This window comes from Lissotriton vulgaris, chromosome 4_1 (genome assembly GCF_964263255.1).
Source record: "Lissotriton vulgaris chromosome 4_1, aLisVul1.2, whole genome shotgun sequence".
In the NCBI taxonomy this organism is placed as follows: domain Eukaryota; kingdom Metazoa; phylum Chordata; class Amphibia; order Caudata; family Salamandridae; genus Lissotriton; species Lissotriton vulgaris.
Genome location: NC_141691.1, coordinates 1,134,970,472 through 1,134,990,841, shown reverse-complemented (window position 1 = coordinate 1,134,990,841; position 20,370 = coordinate 1,134,970,472). Strand labels below are relative to the sequence as shown.

Below are 20,370 nucleotides of genomic sequence, written 5' to 3'. Positions count from 1 at the left end.
GCCGCTTCTGTGGGTGGCGCAACCAGCGCTGCATGCCCACAAGCGGCATTTGTATCTACAAGCCCCGGCACGCCTCGTGCACTTTACTGGGGACTGATAGTAAACCAAATAATCCAATCGTGAAAATCAATTGTACATACACTTTACATTGGGAGCACTTGCACTGCGGCACGGATTGGCCGTGGCGCAGTGCCCTGAGCATCGAACACCAGCAAAAACATCTGAGGCACATCAGCAAAAAGTGGACGGGAGACTCACGCCAAGGTGCCAGGTCTAACAATGGGTCTACGGTGTCAGAGGATGCACAGATAGCAGAGACGTTCAGAGACTTTTATGCTGATCTTTATGAGGGCACGCCTCCAAATTTCGCTGCCGCAACCAGGTACTTGGACTCGGTTACGCTCCCCTCTCTAGCGGAGCAGGCGGACTGGCTAAAGAGAGACATCCGCATCGAAGAAGTGATCGCTGCAATTGCTCGCCTTAAGGTAGGGAAGGCGCCTGGGCCGGACGGCTATTCCTCTTCCTTTTACAAGACTTTCTGCACCACCCTGGAGCCATTGATCACTCTCCTATTTAATTAATTCGCGGACCCGGGAGCCATTCCACTGGATCTTCTGCGTGCCTCGGTCTTGGTCATTCCAAAGCCAGGGAAAAAATGAACTAAATGTGGGGCGTATTGCCCAATATCCCTCCTTAATGTCAACTTAAACTATACACCAGCATCCTTGCTAAGCGTCTGGCCGCCCATCTGCCGGGCTTGGTGGACCCTGATCAGGCAGGCTTTGTCCCTGACCACCAGACAGTTGACAACACTAAGAGAGTCACCAACCTGATCGAAAAGGCTTCCTGAATATCTGGGGAATACATGATACTGGTGGTCGACGCCAAGAAGGCCTTCGACCGTGTGCACTGGCCTTACCTAGAAATGGTACTAGCCAAATTCGGGATAGGGGAGAAATTTCGAACCCTAATTTTCAACTGCTACAGCGCGCCCTTTGCAGTTGTGAGAGTCAATGGCTACACTTCGACCATGTTCCCCATAGAGAGAGGGACACGACAGGGGTGCCCATTGTCACCACTTCTCTTTGCCCTGTACATGGAGCCCCTCGCTTATCGAATACAGCAACGTCAGGAGGACATTGGCATCAAATTCGGCGGCAATCTTCATACCAACAGCCTATACGCGGATGATGTCCTACTAACCTTGGATAACCTGCGGGGAGCGCTACCGGCATGCATTGCTGAACTTGAGGCGTTTGCTGCAGTGTCCGGATTCAAGATGAATGCGGACAAATCGAGAGCATTAGATCTGTCTCTTACAACCTCCACACGCACTTATCTGCAGTCCAGTCTACCTGTCCAATGGGCTACAGATACGGTTCCATACTTGGGAATCCAGCTCGCCCGACTCTGACCAGAATGGTCACGGCCAACTATACTACCCTGCGCACTCGCATCCAAGGAGAGTTAGGCCGGGGAAGACATCTTCCGCTATCGTGGCTAGGTCGCATTGCGGCGATTAAGATGACCATATTACCACAAATCTTATATCTCTTTCGTGCCCTTCCGTTGCGGCCTCCAGCAGGCTGGATAAGACAGACCCAATCAGACCTGGCCAAATTTATTTGGCAGGGTCGGAAGCCTAGATTGAAGAGAACACTCGCCACTTTGGCTCCTGAGGAAGGGGGTTTGGGCGTTCCTGACCTGTATAAATACTACCAAGTGGCACAATTACGCTACTTGGTGGAATGGAGCAAGTGGGAATCCGATAAGCATTGGCTCTTGCAGGACCAGGCAGTTGCTGGGCGCCCGCTGCAAGAGATACCATTTCTACCTCGAGGTTATAGACCTGCTAACCTATATGCGTCCTCTATCACCCGGGCTCCCCTGGAGGTCTGGAATGCGACCAATACCCTTCACAGCTTGACTAAATTCCCCTCTCCACTAACGCCCCTGGTGGACAACCCTGACTTTACCCCCGGAGTGGCTAAAGGAGTCTTTGCTCACTGGAGGCCGGCAGGTTGCCGCTTCCTGTATCACGTATACAGTCCGGATGGGGTGCTTCCCTTCCAGCTCTTTAAACAAACATATAACTTCCCCGAAACAGAGCGCATGAGATATTTGCAGGTACGTCACTGGGCGCTGCAGCCGCAAATGCGAGAATCGGCTGATAGGGAATTTACTCCATATGAGAAATGGCTTTTTTCACGCACTTCCAACTCCAAGCTCATCTCAGACCTTTACAAATTGCTCCAGACCCCAACCACACACATCTACAACCCGGGCAGAGTGCGATGGGAAAGAGAACTGGGTAGAGCCCTGAGTCAGAAGGAATGGGGGAATATTGCATATAGGGCTAGGCACTCAGCATACCACATGGGACTTACCGAGACACTCACCAAAATATCTCTTTATTGGTACTATACCCCTGAGAGACTTTCCGAAATGGATCCTTCCAAAGATAAGCTCTGCTGGAGGGGTTGTGGGCACACCGGCACTTTGGCATACATTTTGTGGGATTGCCCGCTCCTCCACTCATATTGGACACACGACTTAGATGAAGTTGACGCACATTACCAGACAGAAATACCCTGCTTATATACTGCTGGGCCTTCCCAATGCATTAACTTACCCACTGCGCTCTCGTAGGGGCTGTCAAATGCCATAGCTCTTGGGTCGGCTCTGAAGAATATCCTGGCACACTGACGTACCACCACTGTCCCTACCACTACAGACTGGCTTCACCGGATGTGGCATGTGCTGGGTATGGAGAAGCTGTCACTCATCGCAGCAGGGAAGGGGGATCAATTTGAGGAACTTTGGCTGCCCTTTAGAACACTACTTCTAACTGAATTTACGGAACTAACCTGTCCTAAATATCTCAGATTGCTGCGCCTGACGGCACCCATAGCTACAGACCCTAAAGCACCAGAGGCATGAGGTACGCAGAAGTTGAACGAATGAGCCGTAGGGGGACTGTGGCGAGCTCTGGACCGGGTGGGGGGAGGGGGGACGGAAGGGGGTTCGGTTTAGGGGGTTGGGCTACGGCAGGGGGAAGTTTTCTTGTTTTTCCCAGTTCTAATACTGTCTTGATTCAGTGCATTTTCATCTCCGACAAGTCGGACATTGCGCTTCTTGCCAATATTGCTTTGAATACCGCGCCTCCGCGGAGGCTTGCTACTCGTACCTGGAGTACCTACACTGCTTATTGTACTATATTGCACTGCTTACCAATGATAATAAAAAGATTTAAACCTAAAACTGCGCTTAGGGTGGCAACTCCATTCTCTCATTCTAGGTTGTCATTTCTAGTCCTGGGCATGTCACACAAAAATAATGGTTATCATGTGTGTTAGTGTCAAATCCAACTTTGTTGGAAATTAAACAATCAATGAAGCCACAAACAGGAGGGTAGGTTGGGACCTGACATGGAATAACTTCGGTGATCTGTGGTAATCCATGTTAGATGTGAGTAGTTAATTCGATCATTTTGCCCCCTTTAAGTCGGATTACGAAAACTTTGAAGGCTGAGTACAGATTTGAATCAATAAAACAAGAATTTAATTTTCTGCATTGCACAATTTTTTTCTTTCTCCACTGCTTGCAATCAAATGTCACGCAGAGTGTCACTCATGAGGCACCTAAATGTCACTTACACGTGTACAGCAAACAAGGAAATGTCACACATGCATAATGAAAGTTTATCAGGTATAAAACAGTCCTTGAACCGAGGAACCAAACTTTTTTTTAATTCAGCAACTTTTATCATTTAAACCTGTGCCAACCTCACACGGAACCGACCCTACTACTTTCCATCCTGGGCATCGAGTAAACACAGGCAGACTCAAGACTCCGAGCCGCTCCCAGCGCATGCGTGACGACGCAGCCGGCGACCCCTGGCCCCAGCCCGAGGAGAGCCGGGAACAAGCCTTGCCCAAAGCCAGCCCCCTCTGAGTAACGGGGCTGCAGTGCCCGCACCGGCGCCGTCATGGAGCGCAGCCTCCCAGCCCGCTGCCAGCAGCTGCTGCGCTCCTGCGAGGAGGGGGACTGCGAGGGCGCCCGGCGGCTGCTGGAGCCCGAGGGCGGCGGCGGCGGCGGGGGCAGCGCGTCCCAGTGCGGCGGGCGTCTGCCCCGGGAGGTCCAGCCGGAGGGCTCGCCTGGCTCCCTCCCGCCGCCGCCGGTGGACTGCACCGACGAGGACGGCAACACGGCGCTGCAGCTGGCGGCCGCCGGAGGCTGGGAGCCCCTGGTGCGCTTCCTGCTGCGCAAGGGGGCGGCCGTGGAGAGCAGGAACCACTGCGGCTGGAGCCCGCTCATGCAGGCGGCCAGGTACTGACTGTCCCTGGGGTGGTGAGGGGCATAGACCGCGCGTTGTCTGGGAAACCGTCCTGGGATGCGCCTTATTTTCTCCTCAGTTGTCTTTCCGTGGCCCAGAGTCCTCGCTTGAATTCATTGGACGTGTACAGCGCTCCGACACCTTCGGGTAATGTCCGCGCTTTATTAAAATGCACTAAATTGAGCGTATAGGGAGGGGGTAGAGTTGTTCGACTTTTATTGTGAGTCACTCGCTTACAGTTTGTACACATATCCAAGACCACAAAACTGCAAAGTGCAAAGAAAGTTCATGAGCGGAGGAGTTACTTGCACCAAACGCCTCGGATACTGTAAATGCTCTTGGCTTTCAAAGAACGTAGCAGGTCTTCATCGGCTACCTTGGTATGTATCTTATGCCCTGAACTTTCCACATGTGCAGTACATTTCACGTTAAACTAGGTGGTTAAGCGGGCGCGTTATAACTGCCCCCAGCTGTGCAAAAGAGTGGCACAGAGGCATCCACATTCTTGGAAATGTTTTCAGGAAATGCATAGCAGATCAAATTACGTATTTGCACATACGCACTAGTGAATGCTGACTGCCACACGTTTCAGAAAAATGCTTATAGATTTAAAACCGTTTTCAAGAGGGCTGTGCGATGGATTTATCTCTTGTATCATGAATTAAAGCAGCCTGTCAACTCCAGCTCCTCGTATGCACTTTACTTTTAGAAGCCTGCGTCTCTGAATTTTATATCTGAGCATCACACTTACTAATCCTGCTTCTTTTAAGGTTGCATCAAAAATCTGCAATGATCATGAAACAGTTTAAATCATATAATATTGAATGCAATGGGACTTATTTGGTACACGTCTTTCCCAACACAACTAATTGAGAACACAGATGAGTCAGTGTGGTACACTGTCGAACAAACTAAGCGATATGAAAGAACTTCGGCAGTGCTTCATTTGTGCGCTAAGCATTTTTATTAATATATATGTCTGATCTTCATACCAAATCCATTGTCATTTGCTGTCCTACTAACTTTGGTGTGCGATTTATCATGCTGGCTTAAGCATACTATCTCATCTTGATAGGCAACACTCCTATTGTTTTTCAGCATATTAGTTGCGCTAGAGTATTATAAAACTCTCTCTTTAAAAAAAATAAAAAATTGTTTTGTCCTCATTAGCCTCAGATTGCCTTTCACGCAGCTCCAACCGTGACCGCCCTGTGCCTTGAGAGCAAGGATCTGATTTTCGTCTGCCTTACAGAGAGACCCATCAATTGGACTTCATGACGCCAAACTCCCTGTCTTACGACACTCTCAACTTACTATCATTTCTTTGGTGCCACCCTTGCTTGATAGATATGAGAAATTTATAAATTGCTTGTGCATTTTCTGAGGCCTGCTTTTTAGGCATAATCATTGGACCGCCCTTCCTACCTCCGCAACCATTCAACTACTGGCTGCCAAAACGCATACCTCCTCTTATCTAATGAGGTTGCATCCAAATTTAAGTTCTATCTTAATGATGTTTTCCATTCTATATACATTAGAGAGAGAGGACTTGTCCACTTTTTACATAATTCTCTTCTCACCAACAACATAGCATAAAATAGTAATTTTTGTCCATCTCCAACTGATTCCTTATCCAACAAAAAAAATATTAGGAGAGGACTTACCTGAATTTGTTTCTTTAGAATTTCAGTCAGCACTTTACATATCTCTTCCCCAAAAATCTGAATTTCTGGGCACCCCATAAACATGTGAATGTCGTTTGCCAATTTCAACCCACATTTTTTGTGCACTCAATCTCTCCTCTATTACCAACTTTCGACAGCTTCTTCAGGGTCCAATATACTCTATAAATAGAAAAAAGATGATTTCTCTTTAAATAGACAGGTTTGATCATTTTATGAACTGTAGTAAAGGATACTTACCATAATTTTTCCAGCGTTGCACCTGGCAAGTCCGTCTCCCATATTTTATGTTGTTGAGTAAGCTCCCCGCCATCTCTTCCACCGTTCGCCAATACCAGTGTGAAGTCTCCTTCTTCATTGGGTCGTCCAGAATCAGCATTTCCTCCAATTCGTTTGCTACTCCCATCTTACTTTCTGATGCTTGGACCCAGCTCTGGATTGGAGATATTTAAATCTGGAAATACGATGGTTTGTTCTATTTTGAAAGCTCTCCCAAGAAATCATCCTTTTTTCTTCAATTAGATCCTCCCATCTTTCTACTCCTGTTTGCCTTAATGCCCCGGTATAAAACTCTCTCTTGTCTTAAGTCAAATTAAAACATAAGTTATCATTTTTGAGAAACCAAATAATACGTGCTCATGCGACATTGGGGGAAAGAGTATTGAATAGGTAAACTAATAATTAATTGGATATTGCACTTGAATATTTGGGTATAATGATCTATTCAGAGTTGTTCTGGGTTGTCTTAGATAGAGGCTTTGACACTGAAGTTTTGCTGCGATAGAGGTGGATATGCACATTTTACCTGTCACATGGAGCACTCTCACCAACTTCTGTCCATACCTAAGATTGGTAAGCAAGACAAAGAGTAACCGCCTGCCCCATTCGAATTCACAGTCTGCTAGGTCAGCGATACTGTGCTGACAAGTGTTTTTTTTGTTACTTTGGGGACGCGGCCGTATGAGCTGCGCACCTGAAACCAGTGAGAGTTATCATTTGGGATGTTAACCCTCACCTAACCTGGGGCCTGTAACCAGATATGAAATGTACTTGACGAGCTTTATGCAAGTGGACTCCTTTCAGCTCGTTAGATCTATTGACTTATGACTATGAGGTACATTTGTGGAGGCTTTTCTCCTGTGGGGGCTCGCATCTTTGCATAAGGCCCTACTATTGAAAGATAGAGGTGGTTTCCCGCTCTCTCCAAGGATCCTCTTTGCACATTCTTAAATGATGAACACCTTCATTGTGCTTTGGGGAAGGTGTATGACTGAAGAGAAGTCGCACACTGAAACGCGCATCGGCACTGCACTGGAGACCTAGCAGACATAATTATAATAAAACGATTTGTATGTTAATGAGAAGAACAACATTGAAGGGACTTATTGGATGGTACTATGTCAATGTAATGAAACATTGTTGTGTAAATTATCAAGGAAGGGAATTTATGAATAATACATTGTTGGGAATATATTAGCTTTTTGATATGTTTGGCCCTGAGATTTTCTTGATGTTTTAGACGGGGTGATAAATATGGTATGAGTGCCGAATGAACGAGAGTGATATCAAATAAAAGTTGTCCTTAGATATATTTTAAGATCTGCAATTAATGATTTGTACATTAATATACATGATAATAGAGTGATGAGCATTTGTGAATTCTGATGGGGTAGGCAGTTACTTTTTGTCTTGTTATTGTCTTTTCCATTATCAGGGGCCCTCTCCTTTTTTAGCTTCAGATATTTAAAGCCATAATTTAATTAAGTATTTCACAGTAGCTCAATCGTTTATATGGTGAAACGTGCAGCATGTATCTAAATAGGGTTGGACACCATGCTCATAGTTGTATTTTTGGGTTTAGGAAAAACATCCCCTCAGACCTCGATATGTTTGGACTTGGTTCACGTGACATTCGTAGGTCTTTTAATGAGTCAATAATGTAACCATCCAAGTGTTCTAATCCTCACTCATTTAGAGTTCTGTTGTAGGATGAAATTGTGGTTAACATCTCAAATTCATATGCTCTGTATTTGGAAAATGGTACCAATGTATAATCTTGAACAGGAGTAGGAAATTGTAGATTGGCATAGAAGTACTTTAAAGAAAATTAGACTCTCTGCGTTTATGGAGCCAAAGTTTAGTGGTGATTGCTCTAGTATTAAAAAATCTAATGTAGGCTGTCTTTTTGTACCCTACATATGTCGACTCCATGATAGTTTAACATTATTTGGGCATCCAGTTCTGCAACATACAGTTTTACTTTTTAGAATGTTTTATATTTAACGTTATTTCTTACTATATTGTTTATGCGTCTTGGAAAAAGAAAAGTTTATGTACTTTTGATGTTTTTGTCTGCTAACAAAATGACTGATGGTATGACATTTTAAATAAACTTCTACTAAGAGTTCTATTATAATGGTACTGGTCTTGCCAGTGGTAAAATCAATTTTTAAAAAAGATTTATTATTCAGAGTACATGGCAGTCATGAGGCAATGTGTGGTGATTACTTTTATTTTACCTAATGTAATCCTGCTGATCCGTAGGTAGACGGTTTTAATATTTGTATATCATTTTTTCTCTATTTTATATGACACATGCATAATGGTACCTCTGTGCTAAGTGCAATTAAAATAAGTCTGTTACGCCAATGATAGTGGGTAATTTGCCACTCAATCCACTCCTAAGTGAATTGTAGTCAAGGTGCAAATGGGACCCTCCGATTGAATCAGGAGGACTGAAGAATTTGAAAAGGGTCGTGAAAGGGCGAAATTGCAACCATTTTGAAAATAACAATCTGCACCCTTTTAAAAAAAAAAATCTCTGTCTCTAATATTTGAATTGGCTTTGTTCCCAAAAAGTCGTTTTGTCCTTAAAAAGCACGTCAAGTGCTTCTAAAAGTGGAAAGTATCTTACTGTCCACATAACATGGGCCGATTTATTAAATCTCATATTGATTGCCTAGAATTAAGTCCTCTGAACATTGAAACAAAATCCTTGTGAAGTGAGCACATCCCACTGTCTTAGAGGTCAGAGGTAGCAAGCATTTGGGTTCTGGCTTCTGATACCTATTTCAGAAAATTGCATAGAAGTTGTCCTCTTTGCCCATGACCATTCTTGAGTCCGTTTCCTCTGCCCTTTTAGAGGGCTACATTTGGAGAAGGAAGATGCAATATCAGTTGTAGTCTTATATGAAAAGCTATACAAATAACTTTTCTACAGTCAAATGTAGCTATGTTTTGTAAATGTAGAAGCGAGTGTATTTAATGAATAAAGCAATAATTCACCATAATCGTCTGCTTTGTCAAAGTGCACATATTTCTCAACCACATAGCTAATAGATGCTGCTTAGAAGTGAAGCAGGTTGGTGATCTGCTTTTGTTTTTTCTTTTTTTTCCTTGAGGTTTGGTCACCTGGACGTATCTCTTATCCTTTTGGAAAATGGTGCCGATGTCAATGCACAGAACAGACTTGGAGCCAGTGTGCTTACAGTAGCTGCCAGAGGTGGACACACCGCCGTGGTTAAGCTGCTGCTGGAGAGTGGGGCCTTTGTGGACAACTACGACCACTTTGATGTGAACATGGTGAACCACATCAGCAGCACAGAGGAGTTTCCTGATTTAACTGCCTTAATGGCTGCTACCCAACATGGTCATGAGGCTGTGGTGCGCCTTCTGCTGGAGTGGGGAGCAGATTCCAATTTCACAGCAAAGACTACAGGATGGACTCCTCTGATGCTGGCGGCTCTCAGTGGGAAAGTGAGCGTGGCTCAACAGTTGGTGGACAGAGGTGCAGATCCTGACCACGTTAATGTCCTGGAGAAAACCGCCTTTGAGGTAGCACTGAACTTCAAACAGAAAGACATAAAAAATTATCTTGATGCAATAACTACGATCAGACCAAAGACAGGTGAGTAACGGCTGTTTTCTCCTATTTTACTAATGTTCAGTAACTATGTTGCATTTCTGTACTGAGAATATTTCATTCACACGACCTTCCTATGGGAATAGACAGATGAAAAGCTTAACTCTCGTTGGCTGATAAGGAGTTACCTCTCTTACATGTCCACGTGATAGACCACATAGCTATGTTGGTGTCTGGGAAAATAGGACTGCACTTTTAACCTCTGTCGAAAATGGAACAAAGGGGTGTGGAATTTTAGTACATATGCATTTGTCCATGGGATGGGATGCTTCCGAAATCAATTTTTTCCTGTAACAAAAAATCCACTTGTTACTTTTGTTGGCATGTGGAGAGGTATAACTTACATATGGGAATACACAGCTTGCCTTAGTGACAGACAATCCTCTTTCATTGACCCAATCTGTGGTAGCCAAAGAGTTTGTGCCTTACTTAAAGCTGTTCCAGTGCCTCATCTCAAGTTCTATCCCTTTTCCTCCAATGTATCTGACTGCTCCCTCTCCTTTAGTCTGAATGCCATGATTCAAGAAGCAGTCGGTAAACTGATTATTGTTCTTGTCTTCTCTTTATTCACCTCCTGCTTACTCTGCCTAGCAAACCGTCTACACTTTCACTCTAATCTGTTCTGTCTCTCCTTTCTTCCTGCTGCTGGTGTCAGAATGAAGTATATAAAAAATGATAGATTGAATGCTTGAATTATTCTCAGCCACTGGTAATCACTCTGGTCCGCACTCCAGTCCACTATTTTTCGCCCACCTTGCCATCCCAGTTCAGACTTTGCTATACGCAAATCAGTCTTGACCCTGCTCCAGTAGGAACAGTCCAGGTGGAAATGCCAGGCCAGGTCCCCCCTAAACAAGACCACAAGCAACACAATTCTGGCTTCACCCTTATTAAAGCTGATCAGTCAGTCTAGTGTGCACACAGGATCCACGTCTGGGCATACCCATCCCCCTTAGAGGGTCACACTGAATTATGATAAAAAGTGATGGATGGAACAATTGAATTAATATGAGTTCTTGGTTGGCGGTTCCTGTGAGGAGCAGGGTTGATACTGATTTGCATAAGGCGGTTCTTTGTCCAGGGTTGTGTAGTGGGCGATAAACGATGAACTGGAATGCTGCCTGTGCGATTGCCAGTGGCTAAGATGAGATCAAGCATTCCATCCATCACTTTGTTGTTGTTGCAGTTTACGCCCTTTACCCCCAAGATAATCCTTGTCTGTCCTCCAGTCTTGCACAACGCAAAGGCTTCTGGGTAAGAATTTCTGTACTGTCTGCACTCCTATCTGAATCCTTGGCACTCAGTGATGTGAGTAGAGTTGAGATGGGCAATAGCAGCCATTATTAAGCAACAAGACACTTCATTTTCTGGCATCTTTATTGTCAATAATGTTATTTAACAATGTTCTAAGAATTGGTACCAGGTAGTGAAAAATAGTGCGAGTTTATTGAAACAGAAGTGTGATATCATAGAAAACAACCTGACTGGAATCCTCAAGATTTCTCTATGAAAATTTTTCGCAAAAAGTATTTAAATATTTTGTCATTTTTAATCGTAAACACTGTCTGGGCGAAAGGTTCTTTTCACTAGTACGCGTTTAACCCCCAAATACACCACTAAGCAACAGAAAGCCGACCCGCCAACATTTGTGAAGAGCCTTCCACTGTGCTGCAACACGTGTTGCTTAGTTTTAATAGTTTTGACCCGTTTGAGCTTGAAACTATTTTTTGTTAAAATCTGCAGATTATTCAGCAGATGATGGATTATGTGGCGAATCCATACTATGTAGAAAATGCAGCAGCTGAAACATCGCATAATCCATGTTGTGAAGGGCTGGTGTGACAGGAGAAGACTCTGTCACATGGACTTTTAGTAGGGTTGAGGAAGAGACTTGCATTTTAGTTGCAACTAATGTACGGCGATATAGCAGGAGCAGAGCCTGCCACATACATAGTGGTGAGGTGAGAAGGGCTGTGGTAGTGAAGACCTTGCCAGAGGCTCTTTTTAGAAGCCACATTGGCTTCAGTCATATATCAAGTGTACTGTGCTCCTCTGAAAGGCCAGTAAAGCTTTTTATGAAGCTCCGTGATTTCCATTAAAGTCTGCTTTCTGTAAAAGCATTGACCAAGACAATCAGGTTGTAGTACAGTTCATACACGCAGAAGAACGACTGAAGAAACATAAATAAATTTGCAGACTGTCACATGCATACACAGACCATCCCATGCACACAAACATCCATGCGTGATGTCACCTATGTACACATGGGGGGATGGCGAGAGAACCTTACATTGCAGGAACGTTTGTGTGTGACTCCAACTGTGATATGATTGTCTGGGCACACAAACGCAGGCAAACCATACACTGCTGCCAGCGCTGTTTAAGTAATGTGTTTGCGTAAAGGAAGTCTGAATTGTTTTGCCCTCTCCGTTCTCCCATTTCCACCCCGCATTTCCATTGTGCTCCCCTTACAATGCATCCCATAATGTGAGCAATAATGGCAGCTTATAAATGAAAAGTTGCAACCCACTGCATGACTTCACTGGTTTTAAAAATCTTTATTTTGAATTAAAAACTAGGAAATGACAAAACACATTAAACAATGTATCGTTATATAGATAAATGTTTCCTTGTATGCCTTATACATGACTACATTTAAACGTAATTAATTGTAAACATTTTAAAATATGTACCATTGTAAATTAGGCAGAACATTGTTGCTACTTCTTTTTAAAACATAGAACTGTCATGGACTACACAAGGCTTACAACATTGTAATAGAAAATAATACAAGCAAAGCGAATGGAACGTTTTAGGGGGCTCATTTATTTCTGCATCTTGTTGCAATGATTTTTAATGTACATCTCCAGCCTTATGCCTTGGTTAGGATGATTTTAAAGCTGTCTTTTCCAGCAGCATGTCTCCCGTTGCAGGCACATTCTTTGAGGTAGGTGAGCATTCTAGTTCTTTATTAAAACTCTGTTATCTCAACAGGCAGCTGTAATGGGAAGAATGAGTAGTGATATGTGGGGTGGTACTGTAATGAGGCGGGTCTCGGGTACTAGCTCTGAATCTCCTGGGTCGATACTGATTGACTAGGAGCCATTCAAAATGCAGCATTTTTTGTTGTGTCCAATGTACTTCATTGTCCGAGCCGCTATCCTAAAGCCTGAAGGGTGTATCCATTCTAGTTTCGGAAAAAGAATGACATTGTATCTATTGTAGACACTTGGGGTCAAAAATAATGCCTCCTATTTTCCAGGTGCAAGCTCAGCTCCAGTCATCACCATCCCCTTAGTACCACCTAACTATAAGAATTGATTTCCACAGAAGGAGGCACTGTCCGTACAGCTTTCCTACTACTATAAGGCTAGAGTGTACCTGAGCAATATGTTTTATGCTTTGCTGTATCATATTTTAAAGAAAATGCTAGTTCTAATATAACTGTGCATTTTATAATGGCTTTTGTTTTAAGGCTTTTAACTGCGCAATTAAAAAAAAAATCCTTTCTCTTTCTGCACCCTCTTTCTGATCTCATATATAGTTTGCTTTCCTAATCTGTTCACAAAGCGTCCTTTTAAATCTAAATAAATTCCTCCTAATTTAAAGTTTTTCAAGATGGCCATTCGTGTCTTTTAGTTACTCATGCATTATGCGGAGGTAGTTTTCAGAAAAAAATGCTGCGCCACGGCATGCAGTAGATCTATAAATATATATGGGAGGTGTTTTAAAAATGCTCGAGTTTTATCGTCTCGACGGCAAGGAACTCCTAAAAAAGCGAATGTGCGCTGTCCCATATATTTGTTTCAAACTTTGGGTGAAATGGCTTCAGTAAGTTTGCTCAGCCACATTAAATGTATTTACTCCGGAGGCGGGACTTGCTGGTGATTTACAGCGGCAACACATCTAGCTACTTTCATTCGGAATCAAGACCTCAAAAGCAGCAGATTAATTTTTTTTCATACGCTTCCTCAGTGTTTCCAGATTTTACAAGAAAGCTATGTGCGACAGTTGCATCTAAAGTGCAGGTTGTGGAAATGCCTGTTACTGATTACACAGTTGCCCTTAGGCAACCATCTATACGGCAGTCACAGCTGGTTAATACGCAATCAGATTGTACATCCAAGTTAAGTAAAATATTCTTCTGTGAGGCAGTCGTTGAACTGCAGAGCCTGGAAGGACACCCTCGTCATCTACTCCCCTTTCGAACGGATACCGCAATCCTTGGTACATTTTTGTTTTCAAACTTCAGTGAGCTGCTGTTGAGTCATTGTAGGGAGTTTGCAATTGGCTCACAAGCTAGCCATACAGTAGTTTATTAGGTCTCGCCTGTAAATGCGCACGCGCATTGAGCTTGCGAGACTATAGGGGCTTAAACAGACTTTAACCAACTTGCGATTCCATGGCGATTCCTTGCAGTGCCCGTGAAAAGCAAGCTCAATGCGCAAGCGCATTGACATTAAAAGCGCGTGCACATCAAAGCGACAAGGCTCCCTCCCACAGCTATCCACAGCGTGCGCTGTGCCTCAGGCATTTCTCCTCCCCTAATTTATTCACTGCCCACGGCTTTCACTTTGACGGGCGCCAGGCCGTCTCTCCCCTCCTGGCCGCCTCTCCAGCACGCTCATACAGCCCACTAAGCTCCACCGATGCACCCACCACACAGCTTCACCGATGCACCCACCACAGAGCTCCAATGAGGCACCCACCACACAGCTCCACCGATGCACCCACCACACAGCTCCACCAATGCACCCACCACACCATGCTACAGATTCCTCACCTGTAGAACAATCCCCAGTCATATGACTGGATCGAGAGATCTTCATAGCAATAAGGTCTCCATTAAAGGGCTTTGGAGTCAGTCAGTGCCAGAAGTGATGGCAGGCAACGTCACAAGGCCATAAAGCGACCACCCTACTGCTTTGGGTAACTTCGGACGCACACTCAGCTCATACCATTTTGCCACACCTCTATTTACATTTCGGTCACAAATTATATTCACAAAATGCCTTGCAAACATACAGCCTAAACAAACAAAATAACACGTGCAGACGACGCACACTCAGCTCATACCATTTCTCCACACCTCTATCTACATTTCGGTCACAAATTATATTCACAAAATGCCTTGCACACATACAGCCTAAACAAACAAAATAACACGTGCAAAGACTTTAAACACAAATCACCGAGCCTCTCTCCCATTCAGCACCATACATTTCATACATTCTGACTCTAGGCTCTATGCTTGCATCATACCACTTCGCCACACCGCAAGCAAAAAATTGGGACCAACTTCGAGTCACAGGAGGGATGGCTAGCTTTACTTAAAAACATACTTGTCTACAAATAAAATGAAACCCACAGACTCACTCCCATTCAGCATGCCTACTCTTCCCCCCCTTCCCTCTCCAGCGTGCTATGGAATTAATGCTATTTTTTTGGATTTTATCTACAGGCTTGCACATAAAAGCTAATTACTTTATCGGCGTCATTCAAATAACGTTTGTGTAACATTTTTGATGTTGTGCAACAAGAACTATATGCAAAATTTTACAGTATGTGTTTTAGGTCATAAGGGAGCTTTATTTTTACGAAAAAAACAAGCACAGAGCCTCTCTCCCATCCAGTTGACTAAACCATCCACCGGCCCCCCACCCCCCACCAATCCGTCTGTACCGCTCGCACCACTCTTCAATTCCATTTACATAAACACACAGGCCACAGACTTTAAGGCTTTGGAAAAAAAAACTACAGGATGCTAGAGTGCTTTAAGCACCTTCGTCAAGATTCTAATCAGTTGTGAAGCTGCATTTGGGATATGCTAATTTGAACAGCAGGATGCATAAAAAAACAAAATAAAACGTGCAAACGACTTTAAACACAAATCACCCAGCCTCTCTCCCATTCAGCAGCATACATTTGATACATTCAGACTCTAGGCTCTATGCTTGCATCATACCACTTCGCCACAACGCAAGCAAAAATTAGGTAACAACTTCGAGTCACAGGAGGGATGGCTAGCTTTAATTAAAAACATACTTGTCTACAAATAAAATTAAACATACAGACTCACTCCCATTCATCATGCCTACTCTTTCACCCCCTCCCTCTACAGCGTGCTAGGGATCCACTGTGGCCACAGCCTCACCTTACACTTAAAACACGATTAACAAACACAAATTTAACATTTAGCTGCATACTAAACGCAAACACTCTCCAGCATGCACGCCTCACTCTCCAATTCATTTCACATAAACACACTCACCACAGGCTTTGGGTAACTTCGGACGCACACTCAGCTCATACCATTTCGCCACACCTCTATCTACATTTCAGTCACAAATTATATTCACAACATGTCTTTCAAACATACAGCCTAAACAAAGAAAATAAGACGTGCAAACGACCTTAAACACAAATCACCCAGCCTCTCTCCCATTCAGCAGCATACATTTGTTACATTCTGACTTTAGGCTCTATCACCCCACAGCTCCACCGAGGCACCCGCCACACAGCTCCACAGATGCACCCACCACACAGCTCCACCGAGACACCTACCACACAGCTCCACAGATGCACCCACCACACAGCTCCACAGATGCACCCACCACACAGCTCCACAGATGCACCCACCACCCAGCTCCACCGATGCACCCACCACACAACTCCACAGATGCACCCACCACACAGCTCCACAGATGCACCCACCACCCAGCTCCACCGATGTACCCACCACACAGCTCTACTGATGCACCCACCACCCAGCTCCACCGATGCACCCACCACACAGCTCCACCGATGCTCCAACTAAGCTCCACCAATGCACCCACCACACAGCTCCACCAATGCACCCACTAAGCTCCACCGATGCACCCACCACACAGCTTCACCGATGCACCCACCACAAAGCTCCACTGAGGCACCCACAACACAGCATCACCGATGCACCCACCACACAGCTCCACCAATGCACCCACCACACCATGCTGCAGATTCCTCACCTGTAGAACAATCCCCAGTCATATGACTGGATCGAGAGATCTTCATAGCAATAAGGTCTCCATTAAAGGGCTTTGGAGTCAGTCAGTGCCAGAAGTGATGGCAGGCAACGTCACAAGGCCATAAAGCGACCACCCTACTGCTTTGGGTAACTTCGGACGCACACTCAGCTCATACCATTTTGCCACACCTCTATTTACATTTCGGTCACAAATTATATTCACAAAATGCCTTGCAAACATACAGCCTAAACAAACAAAATAACACGTGCAGACGACGCACACTCAGCTCATACCATTTCTCCACACCTCTATCTACATTTCGGTCACAAATTATATTCACAAAATGCCTTGCACACATACAGCCTAAACAAACAAAATAACACGTGCAAAGACTTTAAACACAAATCACCGAGCCTCTCTCCCATTCAGCACCATACATTTCATACATTCTGACTCTAGGCTCTATGCTTGCATCATACCACTTCGCCACACCGCAAGCAAAAAATTGGGACCAACTTCGAGTCACAGGAGGGATGGCTAGCTTTACTTAAAAACATACTTGTCTACAAATAAAATGAAACCCACAGACTCACTCCCATTCAGCATGCCTACTCTTCCCCCCCTTCCCTCTCCAGCGTGCTATGGAATTAATGCTATTTTTTTGGATTTTATCTACAGGCTTGCACATAAAAGCTAATTACTTTATCGGCGTCATTCAAATAACGTTTGTGTAACATTTTTGATGTTGTGCAACAAGAACTATATGCAAAATTTTACAGTATGTGTTTTAGGTCATAAGGGAGCTTTATTTTTACGAAAAAAACAAGCACAGAGCCTCTCTCCCATCCAGTTGACTAAACCATCCACCGGCCCCCCACCCCCCACCAATCCGTCTGTACCGCTCGCACCACTCTTCAATTCCATTTACATAAACACACAGGCCACAGACTTTAAGGCTTTGGAAAAAAAAACTACAGGATGCTAGAGTGCTTTAAGCACCTTCGTCAAGATTCTAATCAGTTGTGAAGCTGCATTTGGGATATGCTAATTTGAACAGCAGGATGCATAAAAAAACAAAATAAAACGTGCAAACGACTTTAAACACAAATCACCCAGCCTCTCTCCCATTCAGCAGCATACATTTGATACATTCAGACTCTAGGCTCTATGCTTGCATCATACCACTTCGCCACAACGCAAGCAAAAATTAGGTAACAACTTCGAGTCACAGGAGGGATGGCTAGCTTTAATTAAAAACATACTTGTCTACAAATAAAATTAAACATACAGACTCACTCCCATTCATCATGCCTACTCTTTCACCCCCTCCCTCTACAGCGTGCTAGGGATCCACTGTGGCCACAGCCTCACCTTACACTTAAAACACGATTAACAAACACAAATTTAACATTTAGCTGCATACTAAACGCAAACACTCTCCAGCATGCACGCCTCACTCTCCAATTCATTTCACATAAACACACTCACCACAGGCTTTGGGTAACTTCGGACGCACACTCAGCTCATACCATTTCGCCACACCTCTATCTACATTTCAGTCACAAATTATATTCACAACATGTCTTTCAAACATACAGCCTAAACAAAGAAAATAAGACGTGCAAACGACCTTAAACACAAATCACCCAGCCTCTCTCCCATTCAGCAGCATACATTTGTTACATTCTGACTTTAGGCTCTATCACCCCACAGCTCCACCGAGGCACCCGCCACACAGCTCCACAGATGCACCCACCACACAGCTCCACCGAGACACCTACCACACAGCTCCACAGATGCACCCACCACACAGCTCCACAGATGCACCCACCACACAGCTCCACAGATGCACCCACCACCCAGCTCCACCGATGCACCCACCACACAACTCCACAGATGCACCCACCACACAGCTCCACAGATGCACCCACCACCCAGCTCCACCGATGTACCCACCACACAGCTCTACTGATGCACCCACCACCCAGCTCCACCGATGCACCCACCACACAGCTCCACCGATGCTCCAACTAAGCTCCACCAATGCACCCACCACACAGCTCCACCAATGCACCCACTAAGCTCCACCGATGCACCCACCACACAGCTTCACCGATGCACCCACCACAAAGCTCCACTGAGGCACCCACAACACAGCATCACCGATGCACCCACCACACAGCTCCACCAATGCACCCACCACACCATGCTGCAGATTCCTCACCTCTAGAACAATCCCCAGTCATATGACTGGATCCAGAGATCTTCATAGCAACAAGGTCTCCATTAGAGGGCTTTATTAATTCTGCGCAAATACAAGCATCAATCAACATTACATAGGTCTCTTTTAGCTTCTGGAACAACGTTCACAACATTAATACATTTAAAGTGTACAATATTCATGGAGAAAAAATAATCACTTATAGGCATCATCACAACACCTCACACTCACAACAAATCACACCCTCACCCACCCTCACGCTCAGCCTCACACACCCTCACTCACCCTCACCCTCACCCTCCCTCACACCCTCACACACCCTCAATCACCCTCATACCCTCACACACCTTCACTCACCAACACACCCTCACCCACACTCACAACCTCAAACTCCTCACCCACCCTCACTCACCCTCACACCCACACCCAATCACCCTCACACACCATCACTCACCATCAACCCCTCACCCTCACCCACACACTCAACCTTCAAACTCGCACACCCTCACTAACCTTCACACCCTCACACCACTCACCCTCAAACTCTAACCCTCACTCACCCACACCTATAATCACACACTCTCACACCTCCTTACCCTCACCCCTCACCCCCTCATCCTCACACACCCTCACCCCCTCACCCTCACAACCCTCACACCCTCACTCATACTCACACTGTCACCCTCACTCACACTCACACTCACACATCACACACCCTCACACCCCCTAACCCTCACATCCACTCACCCTCACACTGTCCAAGTCCACCCTCCAAGTCCACCCTACAACTACGATACCACCCTACAACTCCACCCTCCAACTACAACTCCACCCTCCAACTACTAATCCACCCTCCAACTCCACACGTAAATAGCGTTAGGCAACATTTATTTCAATAACTAAACATCTAATTACACACTTGTAGGTATTCAAAAATGAAAACTTAATGCATCGCGAGGACATTGCAGCAATTATTACATAAAAATGCAGAAAGGATTTAAAAAAAAAAAACAATAAACGCAAACAAAATATAGAAATATCTGACTACACAGCGAGTAATAGAACAATTTAAAAGGGGACAAAGCCATCGAAAGGACACTAATTCACAACATAAAGCAGTTACTAAAGGAAGCAAAAATAAAACCATTAAACAATGGCGGGAATAATCCACAGAACAAAGAAAGTGCGTAATCACAAGAGCA

The 20,370-nt window shown here is 44.8% G+C and overlaps 1 protein-coding gene across 2 annotated transcripts in view; it reads left to right on the top strand.

The window, feature by feature from the left end:
* Positions 1-3,905: 3,905 nt before the first annotated feature.
* The window catches only part of ANKS6 (ankyrin repeat and sterile alpha motif domain containing 6), a 464,962-nt gene continuing 448,497 nt past the window's right edge, over positions 3,906-20,370 (top strand). The window contains exons 1-2 of one of the 2 annotated variants that reach the window (XM_086965382.1): positions 3,906-4,329; positions 9,420-9,925. In XM_086965382.1, coding sequence (XP_086821508.1) covers positions 3,989-4,329; positions 9,420-9,925 — 847 coding nt within the window. In that variant the 5' untranslated portion in view covers positions 3,906-3,988. The remainder of the gene's footprint in view (positions 4,330-9,419; positions 9,926-20,370) is intronic. The other variant, XM_086965381.1, reaches the window with a different exon arrangement.